We start from the raw sequence: 21,011 nt of genomic DNA, 5'->3' as shown, positions 1-21,011 counted from the left end.
CAAGCTGTCTCCCTGTGCTCTTTCCAGATTCCTGGCCCACAGAATTAGGAAAATAATAAAAATGGTGGTTATTTTACACCTCTGAGTTTGGGGTGGTTTGTTACCCACCAGTCAGTAGTAACTGGCACAGCATATGGGATCAGGAGACAGTGAACATATATATACTAACGTACATACTAAACATAGTATATTAAAGGTCTTCCACCCCTTCCAAAAACATGGGCTCCACATCTGCCTCAAAGAACATAGAACTCTTGCAAAGCCCTGCCTAAAGTCTCTGCTTAGAAATCCTGTCTGCTTCCTTGTCTGATCCATGTCTTTATAACTGACTGCTTTATGTCCCAAACAGAGCAGAAAGACTTATGGCTGAACTCATCAGAGTCCTACGGTTTCTACCGAAGGGAAGCCCTTTGCTGGAATAGCCACCACGTTGTCCCCGCGGTGCTTAGGCTGGACAGGCCTGACTAGGCTGAGGTCAAAACCCCATCTGCATCCATCTCCATCCATGCCCCGAACTGTTCGGCAACCTCACCTTCAGCAGCGGGCAGGTAATAAACAGCACTCACTGTGTGGCAGGCTCTCTTCCAAGTGTCTTATGTTTAATTCTCAAAACAGTTCTGTGAGAGGCGCTATCATCCCTTTTCTATAACTGAGAAAATACGCACGTAGAGGTTCAGTAACTTGTGAGGTCCTGTGGTGACCGTGTGTGGGGCAAAGGTTTGAGCCCAGTCAGAATGGCTCCAAAGCCCAGGCTCCTAACCATCAGGCAGGCTGTTACTTTAGCTACCAGGGTGGGTTCTTTAAATTGGTATTGAAAATAAGCCACAGGATGTAAAATTCAAAAAGCATAAAGCATATGTGGTAACTCCCTGTCAAGGACTGTTACATTCTTTTAACAATAATAATAGCATCCATTTATTAAGCCCTTACTATGTGCCAGATACTGTTGCAAGTACTTTATATACATAATCTCATCTATTGGCACAGGAACGCAAGGAAGTAGTTATTAACCCCATTTTACAGATGGAGAAGTGGAAACTAGAGTGCTTAAACAACTTGCCCAAGGTGACAGTGCTTGTAGACAGTAGTTGGATGTGACCAGATCTGCCTTCACCCCAGCAATCTGTGCTCTGATGCCCACCCCATCTATACTCCAGGACTTCCTATGGTAGACAGACCAGCAGCACAGGCAACACCTGAGAGCTTGTTAGAAATGCAGTGTGGGGCCCCATCCCCAGCCTGCTGAATCAGAGTCTGCATTTTTTCGAAATCCCGGGGATAGTCCTGCGCTCCTACAAGAAGCTCTGATCTGTTCTTGATCTCTCTACTTGCTGGGTGGCGCAGCTGCCAGGAACTTCTGGAGGCCTGGTGTGCAAAGCAGATTCACCACTGGTGCTGAGAATATTTGGTTTCTAACTCTCAGGAGAAACACCACTGCTTCGGGGCGGGCCCACCCTGAATGGCAGTAATTGTTGCCGCTTATATAGATGATGATTATGTGCCAAGCACCATTCTGTTTTTACTTGGTGAATCCTCCAAATAGCCTCAAGGAGACATGTACTATTATTATCATCCCATTTTACAAATTAGAAACCTGAGAGCAGAGATAGTAAATAATGTCCACAAAGTCATACAGCTAGTAAGTTGAGGGGCTGGATTTGAAACCAAACTCCACCACTCATAGCTTCTTGAGAGGTAAGCAGGGAAGGGTTGAAGTTGATTCTCTTCTGATTATTAGTATTTCATACATTTTTGGGCAATCCAGCTTTACTTTAGTAAACCTTTTGACATGACATTTAGCCTCTGACCTCTCACTGTTGTTTCTTTCTCATTCTCCATTCCAGAAATATCCATCTGCCTTAGAGCAAGGTCAAAAGATTACCTTTGAGAAATGCCTTTCACAACCTGTAAAGAACACCGAGCCATGAGCAGCTACTAAAGTTCTCTTAAATTTGCTAGTGGGGGTGGGAGGGGTGAGTGGGGCCTGGTCTGGCTAAATATGCACATCCAGGCTGAGTTTACAAAGTTGATGATTTAATGGAAGGGACTGTCCCAGGTCAGCTCTGCCTGCCCCTGCACTCTTCTAAGATAGAGGTCAGAGGTCAAATTATAGAGAGCAGCTGTTAAAACACGGCAGCTATTTGCCGTCACTATTCTTAGGCCACTCTTAGGACTTTCCAAGCACTCCCAGGAATCGTAGTGGAGTTAAACTGTCCGAGTGAAACAGTTACATTGGCCCCAGGCCACATACAATATCAGTATGCTGGCAGCTTTTTGCTTTTTCCTAAGTAAATAAGATGAAGTGACCAGCTCTAAGGAGCAGGCTTAGATTGCTAAAAATACCACAACAAATCTGTTGGCCTGACTTAGAGACAAATAGAAAGAGACAGGCATGTCGGCCGGGCCTGGTGGCTCATGCCTGCAGTCCCAGCTACTTGGGAGGCCGAGGCAGGAGGATCAAAGGAGCCCAGCCAGGAGTTCGAGGTTGCAGTGAGCTGTGATGATGCCACTGCACTCAGCCTGGGTGACAGAGCTCAAATTAAAAAAAAAAAAAAAAAGAAGACAGGCATGAGAAAGGAAACAAATCAGGCCAAGCTGAGCCAGTCATTTAAGTATAATAATCTAAAATGTTTATTATCTAGCATTTGACATACAAAAAGACATAAAGAATGTTTCCATGAACATCTGCATACCCACTGCCCAACTTAAGAAATAACGCGACCAGCACATTAGAGCCTCCTCACCGTTCCCTCCAGCGCTAAACATTACCCTAACTCCGGACTTCTAGGACCATTCCGGAGTCTTTTTTTATTTTTTTAAGAAAACAAAGAGGAAAAAATTAACAAGGCTAGAAGGAAACAAACTGATTCAAATGTAGTGAAAGCACCGCAGATCTTTCTGCCAATGGGGTGATGGCTCAGTGTGGCCGAGGTGACGACAAGAGACTGGAGGAAGAGCATAAATATAATGTGGCCTTTATTGAGTAAAGGAGAAAGGGATTCAGCTGCATGATACAAAGTTTCCAGTTGGATCAAATTGGACAAACGCCTTCCCATCTATCTGACAAGAGCCTCACTAGCCCACAGGGGACATGTGGAAACAACTGCTGCAAGAAGCTGGTTGTCACACGCATGACTGGCTCCTGGTGAGTCCCAAGAGGCAGGACAGGCTCTCACAGAATTACTTGACAAATAGGCTCTGGCTTTTTCAGGAGTGTCTTACAACACTTTAAGAGATCTGAGCAGAAAGAGGGCAAAGGGCCATGTAAGCAGTGCCGTGGGGCACATGGAATGTCCCGGTCTATGGAATCATGGAGGGTGACAGAACAGTCTGATCAGGCATTGTACGAAGAGGACGACACGCTGCCACCATGGCCTGTCCAATTAGTGTGGATAAACTGTCCCGGTTTGGCTAAGAGTTCATAGGTGTGAGCCCCAAAGTAATCCCGCTGAGCCTAGAAAACAAGAAATGAGGTTGGTTCAGAGGATCATATGCAGACGCCCGATGCTCAGGGACCAGCGGGGACCACACGCTTACCTGGATGAGGTTGGCTGGCAGCATCTCATGTCTGTACCCATCATAGAAGGAGAGGGCAGTGGTGAAGCAGGGCATGGGGATGCCTGCCTGGACCCCAGTGCTGACTGCCCGCCGCCAGGAGGCCTGAGCACAGAGAGCAAGGCCAGGGATTAGTGCTCTGCCCCAGACACGCTAACTGGTTCCATTCCAAGGACAGATTTTCATGCACATCAGTGCTGGGAAATAGAAGAAGCTGCCCCAGAGCAAACGCACTGAGACAGAATAGAATGCACATGCCACCAGCTCCAGGCTACATACCTGGCAGTTTTCAACAGCTGACTTAAAGAAGTCATCTAGCAGTAAGTTCTGAAGTTCTGGGTTTCGATCAAATGCATCCTTTATCTTTCCTAGGAATACACTGAAATAATCAAGAGGAAAGAAATCAATGACTCTTAACTCTAGCAGGCAGAATGCCTGGCAGAAAGCAGGATTTACACAGGACGTTTCTCATCTCTTAGGCTAACTGTAAGGTCAGTGAAAATACAGAGCACAGCTCCCGGGAGGCAAGGCCAGGGCATGGTGGTTCTCACAGAACTACTTCCCAAGGTGTAAGTGTGGACAATCTAGTTACAGCGACTGACGTATCAAGAAAGTGAGCTGCAACAATCAAAACCTGTCTTGTTGCCAGGGTTCCAGTGGGAGGGCTACGTGTGCCAGTTATCGGGAAACTTCAAGCAAGTGTCCTAAGGTCGCAGTTCCCCAGGCACAGCAGTGTGTGTCCCTCCCATCAGACCCCAGGCTGCCTCTCGCTTACCTCCGGATGATGCAGCCCCCTCTCCACATCAGGGCAATGCCACCATAATTGAGTGTCCAGCCAAATTCAGTGGCCGCCTGTCTCAGCAGCATAAAGCCTTGAGCGTACGAGATGATCTTGGAAGCATAGAGGGCCTGAAGAGTGACACAAAGACTTACTGCAACTGCAGTTGGCAGAGTGACCACCTCCTGTCTACTAGTCTCATCCCGATCGGCAGCCGAGATCCCAGAAAGGACAAGATTCTAGGAAAAGGCTGTAAATCGGGATCAAGGCGAAGGCTGAACCTGCTCCACCTGCCACCCTGTGGCCTCATGTATTGATTCTCCCACAACAGCCCCCACCACCTTCCAAGGGACCAGCAAAGACTTCTGCCAGGGACTGTGCCCCACCTTCCGAATGTCCTCCAGGAATGATTTCTTATCACCTCCAAACTGGACCTTTTGAGGACCCTTCAGTTTTTTGCTCGCTTGAATTCTCTCGTCCTTCAGAGATGACAAACATCGAGCAAAGACAGCTTCTCCTACATGGGGGCATGGCGGGGAGGAGGGGAGGGTACATTACCAAGTGCAACATCAACCAAAGGACAGCGAGGACAGCAGCCGGAGGGTGCGGAATGACAAGAGATGGAGCAGGAAATTCAAGTTTTAGAAAGAGCTGAAAGTTTCAACCATAGGCCACAAAAGTTAATATGGCTCATGAAAGAACTTTTATAAAAAGCTCTCAACAGTTCATTTGATAACTAAAACTCTGAGTCCCAGCATAAATACAAGTATTCGACCACAAAGATCAACATGAAATTCAAAGGGGAATTTTGAGGGAAAATGAAGGAAAAAAACCACTGTTATTCAGAATTATTCAGTGTTGGTACATGAGTTAAATATCAAACTTTAATTTTTTTGGAGAGATTTAAATTTTAAATGCTCACCAAAGACTCAATTTATTTTCTCTTGAAGCACTAAGTACCCAACAATTAGAAACAGCTAGTACGTTGAGAAGTCACACTTACTGACTCACCACTCAAAAAACTCCATTTCTTAATTCTTACATTTTATGGTTTTCAGTATATCCGTGATCACCATTAAGGTTTCACAGTTTTATTTCATTTGAATAAAAAAATTTCAATACAGTATTTTAACATTAAGACATTTAGTATCTTTAAAAATTATCCCTTATAAAAGACTACTTGCTTAATTGACAATTTAGATGATTAGAATACATTACTCTTGAACCATTTTTTTACCCCCACAGACAAAATGAAGTAAAATCTCAGGGCACTGACAGAGGACTTTATCTTTGAGAAAAGGTACTGGCCATAAACTCAGGAATACCAACAACGTGAAAACACACGGAAGCAGAGGTCTTTCTACCCTTGCCCAGTCGTTTTTTTCTCTCCTGCAGTGCACACACACGATGACTTGGCATTTGTGGAAGGAAGCTTTGTAAGACAGCTGGCGCAACAGGCAATGTGGCAAACCCTTCTGAGAGCTGGGCAAGCTGGAAGACTTACTTCCCCATCGGCGCCCAAACGACGCTGGCGCCCAGCCAGGAATTAGGCCCGGCCTGCCCTGGGGGAAGGGTATGCAGAGCTCCACACCAGAGCAGAGTAGGAAGGATTCTCTTTGAGATTATAATACTTGAACATACATTTGAGTCGGTGATAAATAAACTGCTCCTGGCTATGTCCCCTCCCTCCCCACCCCAGGTATCAGTCAGATTTGCTAAAAAGCAGCCAACTTCCTTCTAGGTAGTGCTGGACTAAACAACCTACTTTCCTCCTCACTGTGCCTTTCCCCACACAGTTCATCAACAGGGCGAGGCAGAATGAATGGGGAAGTTGAAAGAAGGAAGGAGACCAGGGAGAGAAAGGCAGCCTGTATCTGGAGAGCAAACAGGAATATTTCTGTTCTGTTATCAGGAGAACGTTCTGCTGGGAGCCAAGATCAGCCTTTCATTAGCACGCTAGGCACCGCCTTCATTCTCCCTTTTTCAATCCCCACAAGTGCAGCTATTTTATTCTTAAAAGAACCAGTTTTGTTAATCCTCTCTAATTTGTTTTCTGTTTATATCTGCTTTTATTATTTCTTTTCTATCTTTTTAAGTTTGATGCTTAGCTCATTAATACAAGATCGTGGTGGCACACATCTATAATCCCAGCACTTTGGGAAGCTGAGGCAGGAGGAATACTTGAGGCCAAGAGTTCAAGACCAGACGAGGCAACATAGTGAGACCCTGTATCTACCAAAAAAACCCCCAAAAAACAAACAACAAAAAAAACCCACAGGTGGGAAGAATCCACACCAACTTCAGGATAGTGGTTTTCTTCTAAAAGACGAAGGGGAAGGAGCTTAGGAAAAGAATATTAAAGGACTTCAAAAGTATTTATGTTGTTAGTTATCTGGTGAGAAAAAAACAGCAAGATTTTAATAAATTCTGAATGTATAAGCCTATGTTACTCTGAACTTTTCTACAAAAAATTCCATTACTGCCTTGTTAAAAAGATCATAGGTCACTGACAACAGTAAAGTCACCAATGCTAAACATTCCAAAGGTAAAATAGGAGAGGAAAGACAGTAGCTTCTGAATTCACCGCAAAGCTCACGTGAGTGAGAGAAGGATCGCAGAGATTTAACAGCAGTGTCGGCCTCTCTCACCCCACCAGTTTTTTCACATGCAGGAAGAGCAAAAGGCACTCTGAAAGCTGATTACGGTTGAACAGATTCTCTAAAAGACCAGTCTGTATCAATATTCCAGGACATCAAGACCAGAACAGTGGGACGAAAGGGTTCAAGTACAAAGCAGAACGTTACCGATGAGGGTGACAGGGACGCCGTACTCCAGGGCAGAGATAGCAGTCCACTTCCCGGTGCCCTTCTGCCCCGCACTGTCCCTGATCTTTGGCAGCAGGAACTTGCCATCGGTATCTTGGAACTTGAGAATATTGGCTGTGATTTCAATCAGGAATGAGTCTAGCTCCGTCTTGTTCCACTCCTCAAAGGCCTGTGTGCAGGACATGAGAGAAAATGACGTGAGAGAAATGGGGGTGCCACAGGGAAAGCCCCTTAGCCGAACTGTGGCACCGATTCATCCTTGTCCGTGTCCCCACTGACCAGGGCTCACAGCTGCTGAGCACGTGGGGCTGGCAGCGCTTCTCGTTCGCCTACCGAGTGGGTTTTACGCTCAGCGAGTGTCAGCGTTTCAGCTCTGCCTGGTGATGCGGGTTTCCTGTCGCCAAGATTGTTCTTTCCTCAGAGCCCAGCGCTCCTCAGTTCTCTCAGGTCTCTGTTCACTGCAGCCCAAGGCCTTCCGTGATCACCTCTTCTGACACCTACCTCTCACCCCGCTTACTCTGCCTCCTGACAGTCACCACTAACTAGTTTTATGTCATACATTTAATTGTTACTGTCTATCTTCCCAGCTCTGAGGGCAGGACTTTGTTTTCTTCACTATTACCCCAACATTTAGAATAGTGCCTCGCACACAGGGAGCACTCATGTGTCTGCTGAATGAATACATTAAATATTATATAAACCAATTAAATATGAACGCAAAGAGAAAACTGTTTTTATGAAAACTGAGTTAAATGTTTTACTTTTTAAAATGTATTTATTTCTGAGACAGGGTCTGCCTCTATCGCCCAGGCTAGAGTGCAGTGGCGTCATCATAGCTCACAGCAACCTCAAACTCCTGGGCTTAAGCAATCCTCCTACCTCAGCTTCCCGAGTAGTAGAACTATAGGTGTATACCACCACACCCGGCTAACTTTTTAAAAAATATTTTTTGTAGGCCGGGCATGGTGGCTCATGCCTGTAATCCTAGCACTCTGGGAGGCCGAGGTGGGCGGATCGTTTGAGCTCAGGAGTTCGAGACCAGCCTGAGCAAGAGCGAGACCCCATCTCTACTAAAAATAGAAAGAAATTATATAGACAGCTAAAAATATATATAGAAAAAATTAGCCGGGCATGGTGGTGCATGCCTGTAGTCCCAGCTACTCGGGAGGCTGAGACAGGAGGATCCCTTGAGCTCAGGAGTTTGAGGTTGCTGTGAGCTAGGCTGACGCCACGGCACTCACTCTAGCCTGGGCAACAGAGTGAGATTCTGTCTCAAAAAAAAATAAATAAATAAGAAAAATAAAAAAAAAATAAGAAAAAAAAATACATACTTTTTGTAGAGACAGGGTCTCACTACATTGCCCAAGCTGGTCTCCAACTCCTGGCCTCAAGCAATGCTTCCACCTCGGCCTCCCAAACTGCTGGGATTAAAGGCATGAGCGACCATGCCGGCCAAGTTAAATGTTTTAGAAAACACAATAAAGACAAACTAGTGAAACAAACTGCAGTCAAAATAAGAAGATGACATGAATTTAAAAAGACAAAAAAACATAAAAAATCTGGAAGAACTGTACACTGTGTGCTTTGCAAGTGTCTTTAAACTATGTCCCACCTGAAATAACTGAAACTAGAAATTGCAGATAAGACAGATGACTAGAATGCTAATCAGCAGAATCATACTGAATCAAAAGGCCGTGGGTCTACAAAAAATTGGTGAATGAATGCACCGTCCTCTGTTTTCAGTTACAACATATAATATGTTTATCTAATGATGCTTAAGCATTTAGAAAAAAAAAGTACTGATGCCTGCAGTTTGCTTTGAAATGTATCAGAAAAAATAAGATAAAAAAGGCCAAACATGGTGGCTCAGTCCTCTAATCCTAGCACTCTGGGAGGCCAAGGCGGGAAGATCGCTTGAGCTCAGGAGTTCGAGACCAGCCTGAGCAAGAGTGAGACCCCGTCTCTACCAAAAAGAAAGAAAAAAAAAAACCCAGCCGGGCCTTGCAATGTGTACCTGTAGTCCCAGCTACCCAGGAGGCTGAGGCAGAATAGCTTAGAGCCCAGGAGTTGGAGATTGTAGTGAGCTACAATGACACCACTGTACCGTACCCAGAGCGACAGAGTGAGACACTCTGTCTCAACAACAACAAAAAAACAAGGCAACTGAACACCCCTCCTCACAACCTTCTACCCCTTCATTAAAAAAAAAAAAAAAAAGATAAAATTGATGGAGGAGCCGGCACAGTGGCTCACACCTATAGTCCCAGCACCTTGGGTGGCCGAGCCTGGAGAATCACTTGAGCCCAGGAGTTTGAGGCCAGCCTGGGCAACCTAGAAGACCCTGTCTCTTTAAAAGAAAAAAACAAAGAAAGAAAGAAAAAAATTGAGGGCGGGGTGGACAGACCTGCAAAAAAGTGACATGTGGAATCTAGGTGGTGTATATATAAGCGTTCACTGTAAAATTCTTTCAACTTTGCTGTATGTTTAAATATTTTCATAATAAAATGTTGGGAGAAATGTCTCAGCTTCTCCACTTGGACTAACTTTTTTGATTACCTATCAAAAAGCCAGTCCCAACTTGATCTGAAAAGTTTCTACTGTACCTCTCCCGTGGGGCAATTATAGGATGAAAGGAGATAGCACGTTAAGTGACGCAGGGCCTGACACAAAGGTAGGCTCACCGTAAAGGTGGTAAGGGTAAGCACGGAGACTCTCCAGGAACTCTGCTTAGTGACCAGCCATCATACTGCACGGTCCTATTACTGAGAGCTTCCCTTAACTTAGGCTGAGGCCATGCAGGTCACCAGAGGGGGAGGGGAATGGGACTGAGGAAGGATTAACTGTCAGCAGCAAATCTCTTCTCATCTCAGTAGCGACTGTCCCCTCCGGGTGCAGGCGGTGCCTGGGACTCACCTGTGCCATCTCGTTCTGCTCCATGCCCAGAACATCTCTCATCAAGTGGTAAGCCTCACAGATGAGCTGCATGTCCCCGTACTCTATCCCATTGTGCACCATCTTCACGAAGTGTCCTGCGCCCTCCTCTCCCACCTGTCAGGGCGACACGCACCAAGAGGCCTTCAGACAGGGAGGTAACACCACAGAAGGCCACACAGCAGACTTGACGTCAAAGCCTTAGGAAAGGCTACTTCTCCATAAAAAAATAATAAGTATAAAACAAATACAGTATTTTTGAAACAAGAATCATATAGCAATTCAATGCAAGCTTCGGTCTAGTCCAATATTATTTAAAACTAATTCTAGATTCATTCCCCTAAAGGTTTTTCAAAATCCCCAAATTCACTATAAGTTCCTATGGCTCTTTAGCCTATATTTTCCATTCTTTCTCATTATTATTGTTTTTTAATTAATTTTTTTTTTTTTTTTTTGTAGAGACAGAGTCTCGCTATGTTGCCCAGGCCAGTCTTGAACTCCTGGGCTCAAGTCATCCTCCCCCCTCAGCCTCCCAGAGTGCTGGGATTATAGGCGTGAGCCACCGGCTGGCCTCTTTCTCGTATTATTAAAAGCAACTCTCTACTCCCAGCCCTCACCCATAAGAAAAAAGTCCTCTTTTTCCTGAAGTTGCCACTTTTCTAATAACTAGAGGATAAAATATACTGGCTCATTAAATCCTTTGTATTTTTTTCAAAATACAAATGTATTGTAGTTGTTTCTAGTGGCCACTGAGAGGTAAGATGACCTTGGATCCAAGGTCTGGCCCTCAACCTCGTAGGCCCAAAAATGTCTCTTTCCAAGTTCCCATCATTGACAAGATATTTATTTATAGTAAGCTGGCAAGATTTATAAAATCAAAGTACCAGTTTATGATTTATGATGAGAAATTTAACTATGGATCTTAGTGGTCACAAGTATTAGTCTGATCAACACATTCTGTCCCTATAGACCAGCAACCTGGGAAGCCAGATTACCTGGAAATTGTTTAGTGGGCCAGGAATCAGAACAAAGGAAGTGACAAAAGTCAAACAGTTAATGGTGCCAAGCTCTCAGTCACCTGCCCCCATCTCCACGACAGGGACACACCTGCCCCGTGGACCAGGTGTTTGGCTGGCCTGGGCAGCCTCTCCGGGCAGTCACTGCTTAGATCGCACCACTGATGTTCACATCAGGACTCCTTTGTCGATGTGGCTGATCTACCCCTTCTGATTGTGACACTCTGGCTGTGCAGTAATGTGGCTAATGACATCCAGCTTCACCTCATCCTTCCTGTTACTTCAACAGTGAACTACCCGCTCCTGCTTCTAGTGTCTACCCCATTTTCTTCAATGACCTGAGATTAAGCCTTGGGGCAATGGAAAGTTAATCCCTGACGTGGTCAAGACACGTAAGGACAAGTACTGTTCTTTTCTTCATGACTTTGTCCTAAGTATATCCAAAAAGAAGTCGTTGTCACTGCACTTTTGCTGTAGCAATCTATTGTCAAGGAACAAAAAAGTCCCTTCCCTTTCCAATCCTTCCTACTAAGAAGATCACTCAGCCTTTCACACGAACCACAGTGCCAGCCTCTCTCCGCCTTGTGCAGATTCTACAGAACTCACTGGCTGACCATGGGTGAAAAGGACACGTCAGCTGCTGCCGCCAAAGCCACCAGGCACTGGCAGGCCTAGGAGGGAGGGCTTCCTTCGCTCCTCACATGCCCAAGTCCTTGTCTCATCCCCACCGGTTGTCTCATATAAAATAAAACTAAAATAATAAAATTGGCATAATATTGCTGATATAAAATTAAAGGGGATTAGGAACTAAAGGGAGCTTGGAGATCATCTAGTCCAACCCCCATATTGTATAGATAAGGAGGCTGAAGTCCAGGTAGGGAAGTGACAGCCTAATGCACAGTTAGTTAATGCAGAGCCAGAATGACAACTCAGGTCTCCCAAACCTAGTGGCGTTTTCCATCCACCTATGGGTTAAACTACACTGTGGGATAAAATTCACCGTGGTGGCGACACTGACTGCAGTCAGGGGAGGCAGCTATGAATTAGGCGAGGCCTCCTTCACATTCGGGCGGGTGAATGCCTGCCGCTTGCTCTGTTCCAGCAGAGCATCCGGACCCCAGGCTGCGGGAAAGGGGTTTCCGCACGTGACACAGCCTCAGCCCACTCAGTCCTGTTCCTTCCACCCAGGCAAGCAGACCCCACTCTTGATTCTGACATCCTTCCTTTGGCCACAAAGTAACATGGCTCACTAAAATCTTACTTCACCTCACCCCTGCTGTGCCTTTTTTAGAATCCATCTCTTAGACGCATTGAGGAAGGCTGCTTTTAATACCAACCTCACGGGCTGTGAACGTCAGTTAAGGCACAAAGACACATAAAACGGGCGTGCACTTAGGCACCAGCTACGCTAGCAACTTAAAGATTGAGAAGCTTATGTCACGAAGCTAACCCCTGGGACCACGGTGGCCTCTGCTCTGTGAACTTCACGACGCAGACATGCCCGTGTTGCCAACTGGCTTTAGAGAGTAGCCCAGAACTTGCCCAGTCACAGCAGGGTTCTCCAGTTCCTACTTTCGCGGCGATGCCTTGGAAGATCGCCTGGATGTGGGGCCTGTGGAAAGAAGAGCGTAGTTCGGTAGGGAGAAGAGGTAGGCTCAGATCTTGATTAAGTACTCGAGGACACCAGCCCTCAGTTTTGTCTTTCAAATGGGTGGTGGAAGTGCCCCACAGAAAAGCAATGTCCCCAGTTCTCAAGGGGACTCCAGTCCCAAGCTGGCCGTCCTGCTCCCCCAGACCCTGGTGGGCCCTCACAGCGAGGCCGTGGACCATGTGATTGGAGACTAGGGACAAAAACGCTAAGCAGAAGCATTGTCAAAGCACCAGAAGAAACTTCTATTGCTGTACCAGAAGCAGCTGTGACCCCACACAGCAAGCAGCACGGAGGTTCCCTCAGAGACCCTCTGTCATTAGTCGGGATGTGCGTGACCAGGTACAGCCGGATTCTGGACATCGGGATCAAGAGTAAGATGCACAGAACCGTGAAATAGTTTTATGAGATACATTATTATTCAGAAAAAAGGCAGCCGTTCATTCCTTCCACAGCTCCACCACGAAGATGTATTAACTCAGGAGGCTTTTTCCTCATGTTCTACTCACTATTGACTGATAAAGGCTTCTTCACAAAATTTTTTTTGTATAGACACAAAATCTGACAGGATTGCAAAGTTAATCCCTAGGATTGGGGATTAAGACAGCCATACCTTAAGCTTTGGGACTTCACTGAACTTTTAGTGTCTTTCAGGTAAAAGTGCCATTTCTACTTCTGCCAGCCCAGAGTGAGAAAAGTGAACTGAGGAGCAACTGGAACACCTCTGTCTGTCAAACACCTTCCTGCGTACCGTCTGCATTTCCAACAGCCCACTGGACAGGTGACCCAAGATAAACATTCTTAGACTTTTTTGTAGAGACGGGGGGTTGGGGGGGGTGTGGATCTCACTGTGTTGTCCAGGCTGGCCTCGAACTCCTGGGCTCAAGTGATCCTCCCACCTCAGCCTCCTGGATCTACAGGCACGTGCCAGCTCACCCGGCTTTTTAAACTTTTGAGAAGCAGGAAGGCCTCCCTATTTCTACATTTCAACATACTGAAAAGAATGCCCAGACTTACTCATCAGAGAGGTAATTTAAAGAATAATCTTTCCAAATAAACCCTTCACCTTTCAGAGTTAGGTTTGATCACTCCTGTACTTAATGCCTAATGTAATTCTGGAATATTTAGAAATCAAACTCATTCAGAAAAGAATGTTACCTTTCCATGTCTCCCTCAAAAGGATCCTTCCCTTGCTATTTCTTTCTCTTCTGCGCCATCTCTCTATCTTCTTCTACCTGGCCTTCTCTGTCCTGCAGTCTCAGCAGCGGCGTTCCCCGCGGTCTGAGTCACGCACAGTGTATTACTGGCACCTTCCCACTTTGGCTCTCCATCCCGCTCACCCCGCCCATGTGCCTTACACATCCCTTTCCACAGCACCAAAGCACTTCCTCTGCCGTGGCCAGCTCCTGCTCCCATACACAGCACAGTCAACAGTGCAAAGTCTGTTTTTTCCCAAGTTAAATAAAAGTCTTCCACCTTGTTCCCAGGCCCGGTCAGATTTTTCCATTACTCACAATTATTAAAGTTATTTTAGGACCACACATCAGCTAAAAAAGGCAACCCTTATTCCTAAGTCCAGACAGTGCATGGGACATCATCTGAACTGCTTTATTAAAGCCTATTTAAAACTTCCAGTATCAGTCTTAAAGGGCATAGCAGAAGGAAAACAAAAAAGCAAAAGAGGAGTGTGCACATATATTATGTCAGAGCAACAGGATGTCTAGACACAAGTATTTGCAGCGTCTGCTAGCTCCAACACCCAGAGCACCACGGGGAGATCAGGGTGGCAGAACTGCTCCCGGCTCACCCGCTCTCCAAGTCTGGGCTCCTCTGTGCTGGAATGGACACGGTGCTGGGGGTACTCACCAAGCTTCTTTGTTTCCTCCTGGCATGAGTGATGGGCCGTACCGGGCCCCGTCCTCTCCACCACTAACTCCACTCCCCACGAATAAGATTCCCTTGGCCTTGAGGTCTCGACACCGTCTCTAAAGAAGACAAAAATAATTTCGTGATGATTCTAAAAAATAAGTATTTTCCAATGAATAAGAGGAGGTATAAGACAGGTATGGCCAGCCCACATTTAGCAGGAAATGACCCAAGGATCTAGGAATAACTTATTAATAACTCGTCACTCAAGAAAGTTAATCCCCTCAGTGTAGGAGTTAAAAAAAAAAAAAAAAAAAGGACATTCAAGATACCTACCCTGTCCGCAAAAGGGAAATAAAGCCAAACATGCATTCCCATTTCACTGGAAAAGACCTCATACAATAAGACTCAAGTAAGAGTTAGTTTGACGTAAGTATGACTCACTGCCATTCAGCACTGCAGAGCACACAGGGACGTCCCCAGCATTGGAGACCAGTGGAGCAGTGGTCCTCAGACACGTCATATATTGACATAGCACGGATTGGTTGGGAGGGCACGGGCAGGGGAGGAGTTGAGCATGAACACTCAGCCTGCTGTGTCTACACAGCAGCCGTCCTCTTGAGCTCCATGTGTGACTGAGAACTTCATCCATCAAGTGCATCTCAGCAGAAGGAAAGGCTGAGAACTACCACACCAGTACCAATCCCAAAGAACCAGCATCCCCGAAGGACAGTTCACCCTATTGTCACATGTGCAATGCTGATATCTTTTTCTAGAATGTTCTCAGAACCTGGAAGAATTTGGACTGAAGAACACTTACTGTGGTATCCCTATATTCAGAATTGCCTCCATCAATGATGATGTCACCAGTGTCCAACAATGGTACCTGTAACCAGACGCTAGCATTAAGGTGGACCAAAGACAAAAATAAAATGTATCTTGGTCAATTAAAACAACTAAGAATTTATCCCAAATAAATAGTCTAAAAGCATTTATTATTTAACCTTCAATACTCTCTCTGTGGCTAGAACTAGACCTTATTTAAAAGCTACCAAACCAGTCAGAAACCTCCACAACTGAGATAATTCTCTTTAACCATGCTAAGATTCTACAACAAACAAAACCTAGTTGGCAAATTTATATTTTTAATGTGTACCACCTGCCTGATTTATAGTCCCACACGCTAGGGCTAGGACTAGCTCCAAAAGATTAGGTGTTCTCCTATAAAATCTCTGTGTCTAGAACGGGGTAGGGGAAGAGTAAATATACATCGGATGGTTCAGTGTATGAATGAATGATTTGAGCACCACGGTTTGGAGACTCAGGAGCAGACCGAGTCTGGAACAAGAGTATTTCCCACAGCGCACCAGTCAGGCAGGGCTTGATTATTCATTACTCTACCTTCTCCCAGCAAGGCTCCAGTAACGTTACTTAACATTTTACTATACAAAAGAACAGTCCACCATTTTTAGTCCACTCTGTCTAAAACTGATCACGGGCGATTTGGCATCTCACTACACAAAATGGTTAGCATGTCCTCTTTTTATTACAACCTCCTTCCTTTCTAGGTCATTTATTTAAAAAACAGTAGCATACTGGTAACAAATTCTCCCTGTGGAAACAACCCCACTGTTAACAGTGCTCCTCTAGAACAGGAATGTTCAAGTCCTTTCCCTGTTGACCGTTGCTGCATTTCTTACAACTCAATATTTCTTCCAAATGGACAGTACCTTGGTTTTTCTCAGAGCTGTTACTGTAGAATTATTTTTGAGTATTTAAATAAATTATTTCCACTGGTTCCCCTTTATGCATATGTATTTTTTTTTTTTTTTTAATTTTTAAGAGACAGGGTCTCACTCTGTCACTGAGGCTGAAAAACCCCTGGGCTCAAGGAGAAGCCATCATTCCACCGCAGCCTCCCCAGTAGCTGGACTACAGGCGCACGCCCCCACATGGCTACATTTGTTATTCTTTGTAGAGACAGGGTCTTGCTATGTTGCCCAGGCTGGTCTCGAACTTCTGGCCTCAAGCAAAGAGCTGAGATTATTACAAGCAGGAGCAACTGTACCTGACCCATATTTTTTCTTTCAAAGAAGATATATGGTTCATGCCTGTAATCCTAGCAATCTGGGGGACCGAGGTGGGAGGACTGCTTGAGCTCAGGAGTTTGAGACCAGCCTGAGCAAGAGCAAGACCTGTCTCTGCTAAAAATAGAAAAATTAGCTGGGCATCGTGGCACACTCCCTATAGTCCCAGCTACTCAGGAGGCTGAGGCAGGAGGATCGCTTGAGCTCAGGAGTTGAGGTTGCAGTGACCTACAATGATGCCACTGTACTCTACCCAGGGCAACAGAGCAAGACTCTGTTTTAAAAAAAAAAAAAAAAAAAAAAGATATACTTGCTAAAGCCAAGAAATTGTTTGATACAAAAATGTGAGCCCAGCCCCTGAGATTCCCAAAGGAGATCTCTTGTCATTAATATTAAGTTACATAACTATTTAAGAATAGTTTTATAGAAATACTGAGAAAAATGAAATCTATTTCTAAATTTGGACACTAAGATTTATTAGTGAATAGTACTAAACACTCATAACACAATACTGTAAGATCTTATTGAATATCAAAGACAGAGGGCCAATAAGATTGCTATTGTTCCTTTTTTCTTTTTTTTTTTTGAGACAAGGTCTCACTCTAGGCCGGGCTGGAGTGCTGTGGCCCAATCATAGTTCACTGTAACCTTGAATTCCTGGGTTCAAGTGATCCTCCAGCCTCAGCTTCCCAAAGTGCTGGGATTGTAGGTACAGGCCCCCGTGCCCCGCCTGTTCTGATTCTTCTTGTTAATGAATTTTTACTGAACTCTCTCTTTGTAGTCTCAGAATTATTACCACCCAAAGATATACTGTTACTTAATTAGTGCCCATCAAGTTAAGCAACACTGAAACATTTAAGTAATCATTTTGTCAGAACTGAGCAGTTCATATCAAGAATTGAAAAAAAAAAAAAAATCCCTGAAGTAAAAAGAAGTAAAATAGCTAAAGGAAGGAAAAAAAAAAAAAAGGCAAAGCTCTGCTGTGCTGGTAGCAGCGAGGGCAGAGCGGGCCTCACCAGTTTCTCGATGAAGTCATCGACAGCCTGACCAGCCTTCACCAGGAGGATAATGCGCCGGGGCTTCTTCAGCTTGGAGACCATCTCCTTCAAGGACTGAGCACCCACCACTTTGGTTCCTTTTGCCTCATTGGCCAAGAAATCATCAACTTTGGAGACCGTCCTGTTAAAGGCACAGACCTAGAAGGACAAAAGTCCTGATTAGCAGATCCAGGACACACAGGACCTTCAGGCTGTGGACCAAGTAACAGTGAAATTTCTATGCAGCCCAAGGTCCTGGGGAGGTCAGACCTGCCTTTTCCTTGCCCAAGTGCTGGTTGATCACTGTACAGCTACCTCAGTAGGATACAATGGCAGAGAACTGAGGTGAAGGAACTGGTTAGGGTTCAGAATCAAATCTACGAACCGGCCAGTTGGACACTGGATTCTGTCTTTTGTCACTGATAATGCTGGCATCTAAGCCACTTTAGTATTTAGAAGAAACATTTTCAGTCTCCCCAGATGGCTTCGAGCAATGAAGTCAGAGCGCTACACACCCAGCAGGACTTCTCCTCCTCCACCATTCACCACTGCTTCGCTTCTTCAGGCTGCACATCTTGCAGAGCGCAGACACCTTCAGCAGGACTCCTCCTCCTCGGAGAACTGCAGGATCGGCCCTCCCACACCCACGCCTAAGTGGGCTTCTCCCCCAAAAATGTCACGAGCAACAACAGAGGGCATTTAAAGAGAAGCACGTTCCAGGTCACATGGGATCCGTGAAATCGCAGAGCAATCACGGGCATTCGGGCTAAAAGCACACCAAAAACCACAGAGAAGATAATGTGACCCCACCACTTACCACAAAGCCGTGGTCATTCATGTTCAAAATTAAGTTCTGGCCCATGACAGCCAGTCCAATCAGTGCAATGTCAGCTCTGAAAGGCCGGAAACAGAACAAAGAATGTGTCAGTACCACTCGATCCACTCCAACTCAGAGACACGAAACTTTGTAGCCTTTGGTGTGGCTTTGGTGTGATTGGTACTTGTCTATTTCCTGCACCCCTGCCGGCTCACGCCCAGAGAGCCCGGCATGCACGTTCCATGCACATTCCGTGCAAGTGCCAGCGGGCGGCCCCCACTCCGCCCCTTTGTGGAACCTCAGGGTCCTGTGGCGATCAAGCCAGCATGCCCTGGGGGCTCACCCACGAACGCTCCCTCGCGCCCCAGTGTCCCTGGCTGTCATTTTTACTACCGGTGTCCTCAGAGAGGGTCGTCCCCTCCGGATCCGGGCCCGGGCCACCCCAGCGAGGCCTCTCCGTGGCCCGCTCCCCGACCCTCTCGGGAAGGGGATCCGCCCCGGGCCTGCGCCGCCAAGAGGGCGGGCCTCGGTCTGCGGGGAACGAGCGGCTGCGGGGCTGGCTCGGACCCCGGGGTTCCGGGGTCTGAGATCCTGGAGGTGCGGGATCCGGGGTCCCACGAGGCCGGGCTCAGGCGACCCCCAGTGCGGAGGAGGCGGAGGAGAGAACTAGACAGATCCTGGCCCCAGGAAAGTTCCCCAAAGGCCGAGGCCGAGCTCAGCCGCCCGTGGGCGAGTCACTTACTGGGCCATGGCGGCAGCTGTGGACAGAGCAGAACCCGAGAGGCGAAGCACGGACAGATCACGGTTCGCGGGCGAGTGAGGCAAAGGCAGGCTGCAGCTCGCCTCCACAGGCTGCGGCCGCTCACTGTCCGGCTTTCTGGCCCCAGCCAATCGGAACGAGGGGGCGGAACTATACAGCAACCCCATTGGTTCTCTCTGGCGCCTGTTAAACCACCTGAGGGCGAACGGGCCCGCCTACTCCCGGGGCAGGATCAGTAGAGCGCTGAACACATCGATGACACCGCCCCTGAGGAGGCCCGGATCTCTTCTGCGGGAACGAGGAAGGAGGAGCTTGTCACCGGGTTCTTGTCACCCCGCCCGCGCACAGAGCTCTACGCCGCGGCTCCAAGCCAAGGAGGAGCTCGAGGGAACTGCGCCCTCGCCGCGGAAGCACCTCGGTCCTGCACGCCCTTCGCTTGGCGCAGCTGTAACGATGGTAACTCACGTTGGACCGCACTTTACATTTTACACTGTAGCGGGCACTTGGATGCCTTTTGCAAGAGTGTCCATCGCTCTTTCCTCCCACCACTGCCGTGCACCATGGGGAGTATGCGTCCCGTCCCTAAACTCCGGGGAGGGGACCAGGTTTGTTCCTCCTGCCATGTGTGTACATGGGATGGGGGCCAGGAAATGCTGATCCTCACAACGACCCTGTGGGAAATGTGTACCCCTTTTGCAGGTGAGGGAACTGAGGCTGAGAGAGAGCAGGCAATAAATGTATTTGTTGGAGTGTGATGGGGCCAGGACTTTAGTCTTTTTTTTTTTCTTCTGAGGGTCTCTCTCTGCCCTGGGTAGATTGCACTGGCGTGATCATAGCTCACTACAACCTCCAACTTCTGGGCTCAAGCGATCCTCCTGCCTCAGCCTCCCGAGTAGCTGGGACTATAAGCCCACACCACCACACCTGGCTAATTTTTCTATTTTTTGTAGAGACGGGATCTTGGGATGTTATTCAGGCTGGCCTCAAGCAATCCTCCCACCCCGGCCTCCCAGAGTGCTAGGATCACAGGCATGAGCCACCGTGCCTGTCCAGGACTTGAGTCTTTTGATCCAGGCTTGAAGATCATGGCATGTGAACCCCTTCCAGTTTTGCAGAGACTACATGACCTGTGGGATGGACCAGACGAAATGCAGGGCAGATAGGCGAATCCAGCTGTCGTAAGCCAGGCATTAAAGAGATTTGCAAAATTATCAAGCAATACTACTTATCTTACTGAACTGTTTTTTGTTTTGAGAAATTGTTTTTGAAAAGTGTCTCAGTTTTAGTTTTTAAAATGATAAATACTCATGTAACTAAACATAAACAAATGCTCTTTGGGTTCTCAGTACCTTCTAAGAGTACGAAGGGATTCTGAGACCAGTAAGTTTGAGAACCACTGATCATCCCACTCATATTTTAGAGTTAAGGAAACTGGGGATCAGGGAGCCAGTGAGACTCGCTGAGTCACGTGAAAGAGCGAACCTTAGAACTGCCTCTCTGGGGACCAGTTAGGTGCTCTCCAAGGTCTCTCTGTTAGGGCTCAGAAGTGATACCCCGAAGTATGGTGCTGTGGCATGCTGAGTACTTAGAGCTGAAGGACGTGGGCAGGGCCTTAGAAGCAGAGTCGCTGACTTTCTCCTGCCCTTCAGCCTCCTGCTCTCCTTTCTCCCCGAAGGCAGCCCTAGGTGGGT

At 46.7% G+C, this 21,011-nt stretch overlaps 1 protein-coding gene across 2 annotated transcripts; it reads right to left on the bottom strand.

Annotated features, from left to right (window-relative positions):
- Window positions 1–2,702: 2,702 nt before the first annotated feature.
- Window positions 2,703–19,399, bottom strand: PGD (phosphogluconate dehydrogenase). Of its 2 annotated transcripts, XM_069479327.1 has the most exons (13): window positions 19,303–19,399; window positions 18,561–18,636; window positions 17,723–17,902; window positions 15,440–15,505; window positions 14,620–14,738; window positions 12,648–12,717; window positions 10,072–10,206; window positions 7,138–7,327; window positions 4,720–4,850; window positions 4,331–4,464; window positions 3,835–3,934; window positions 3,538–3,660; window positions 2,703–3,454 (listed from the first exon to the last, which is right to left on the bottom strand). In XM_069479327.1, the coding sequence occupies exons 1-13, from the start codon at window positions 19,308–19,310 to the stop codon at window positions 3,335–3,337; spliced, it is 1,452 nt and encodes a 483-aa protein (XP_069335428.1). In that variant the 5' UTR covers window positions 19,311–19,399; the 3' UTR covers window positions 2,703–3,334. The 2 variants fall into 2 exon arrangements, with proteins under 2 accessions (XP_069335428.1, XP_069335429.1); XM_069479328.1 differs by lacking the exon at window positions 15,440–15,505.
- Between the last annotated feature and the right edge of the window lie 1,612 nt (window positions 19,400–21,011).

The sequence above is a fragment of the Eulemur rufifrons genome, chromosome 8, assembly GCF_041146395.1.
Source record: "Eulemur rufifrons isolate Redbay chromosome 8, OSU_ERuf_1, whole genome shotgun sequence".
Classification (NCBI taxonomy): Eukaryota; Metazoa; Chordata; class Mammalia; order Primates; family Lemuridae; genus Eulemur; species Eulemur rufifrons.
This window is presented reverse-complemented; position numbering and strand designations above follow the sequence as displayed.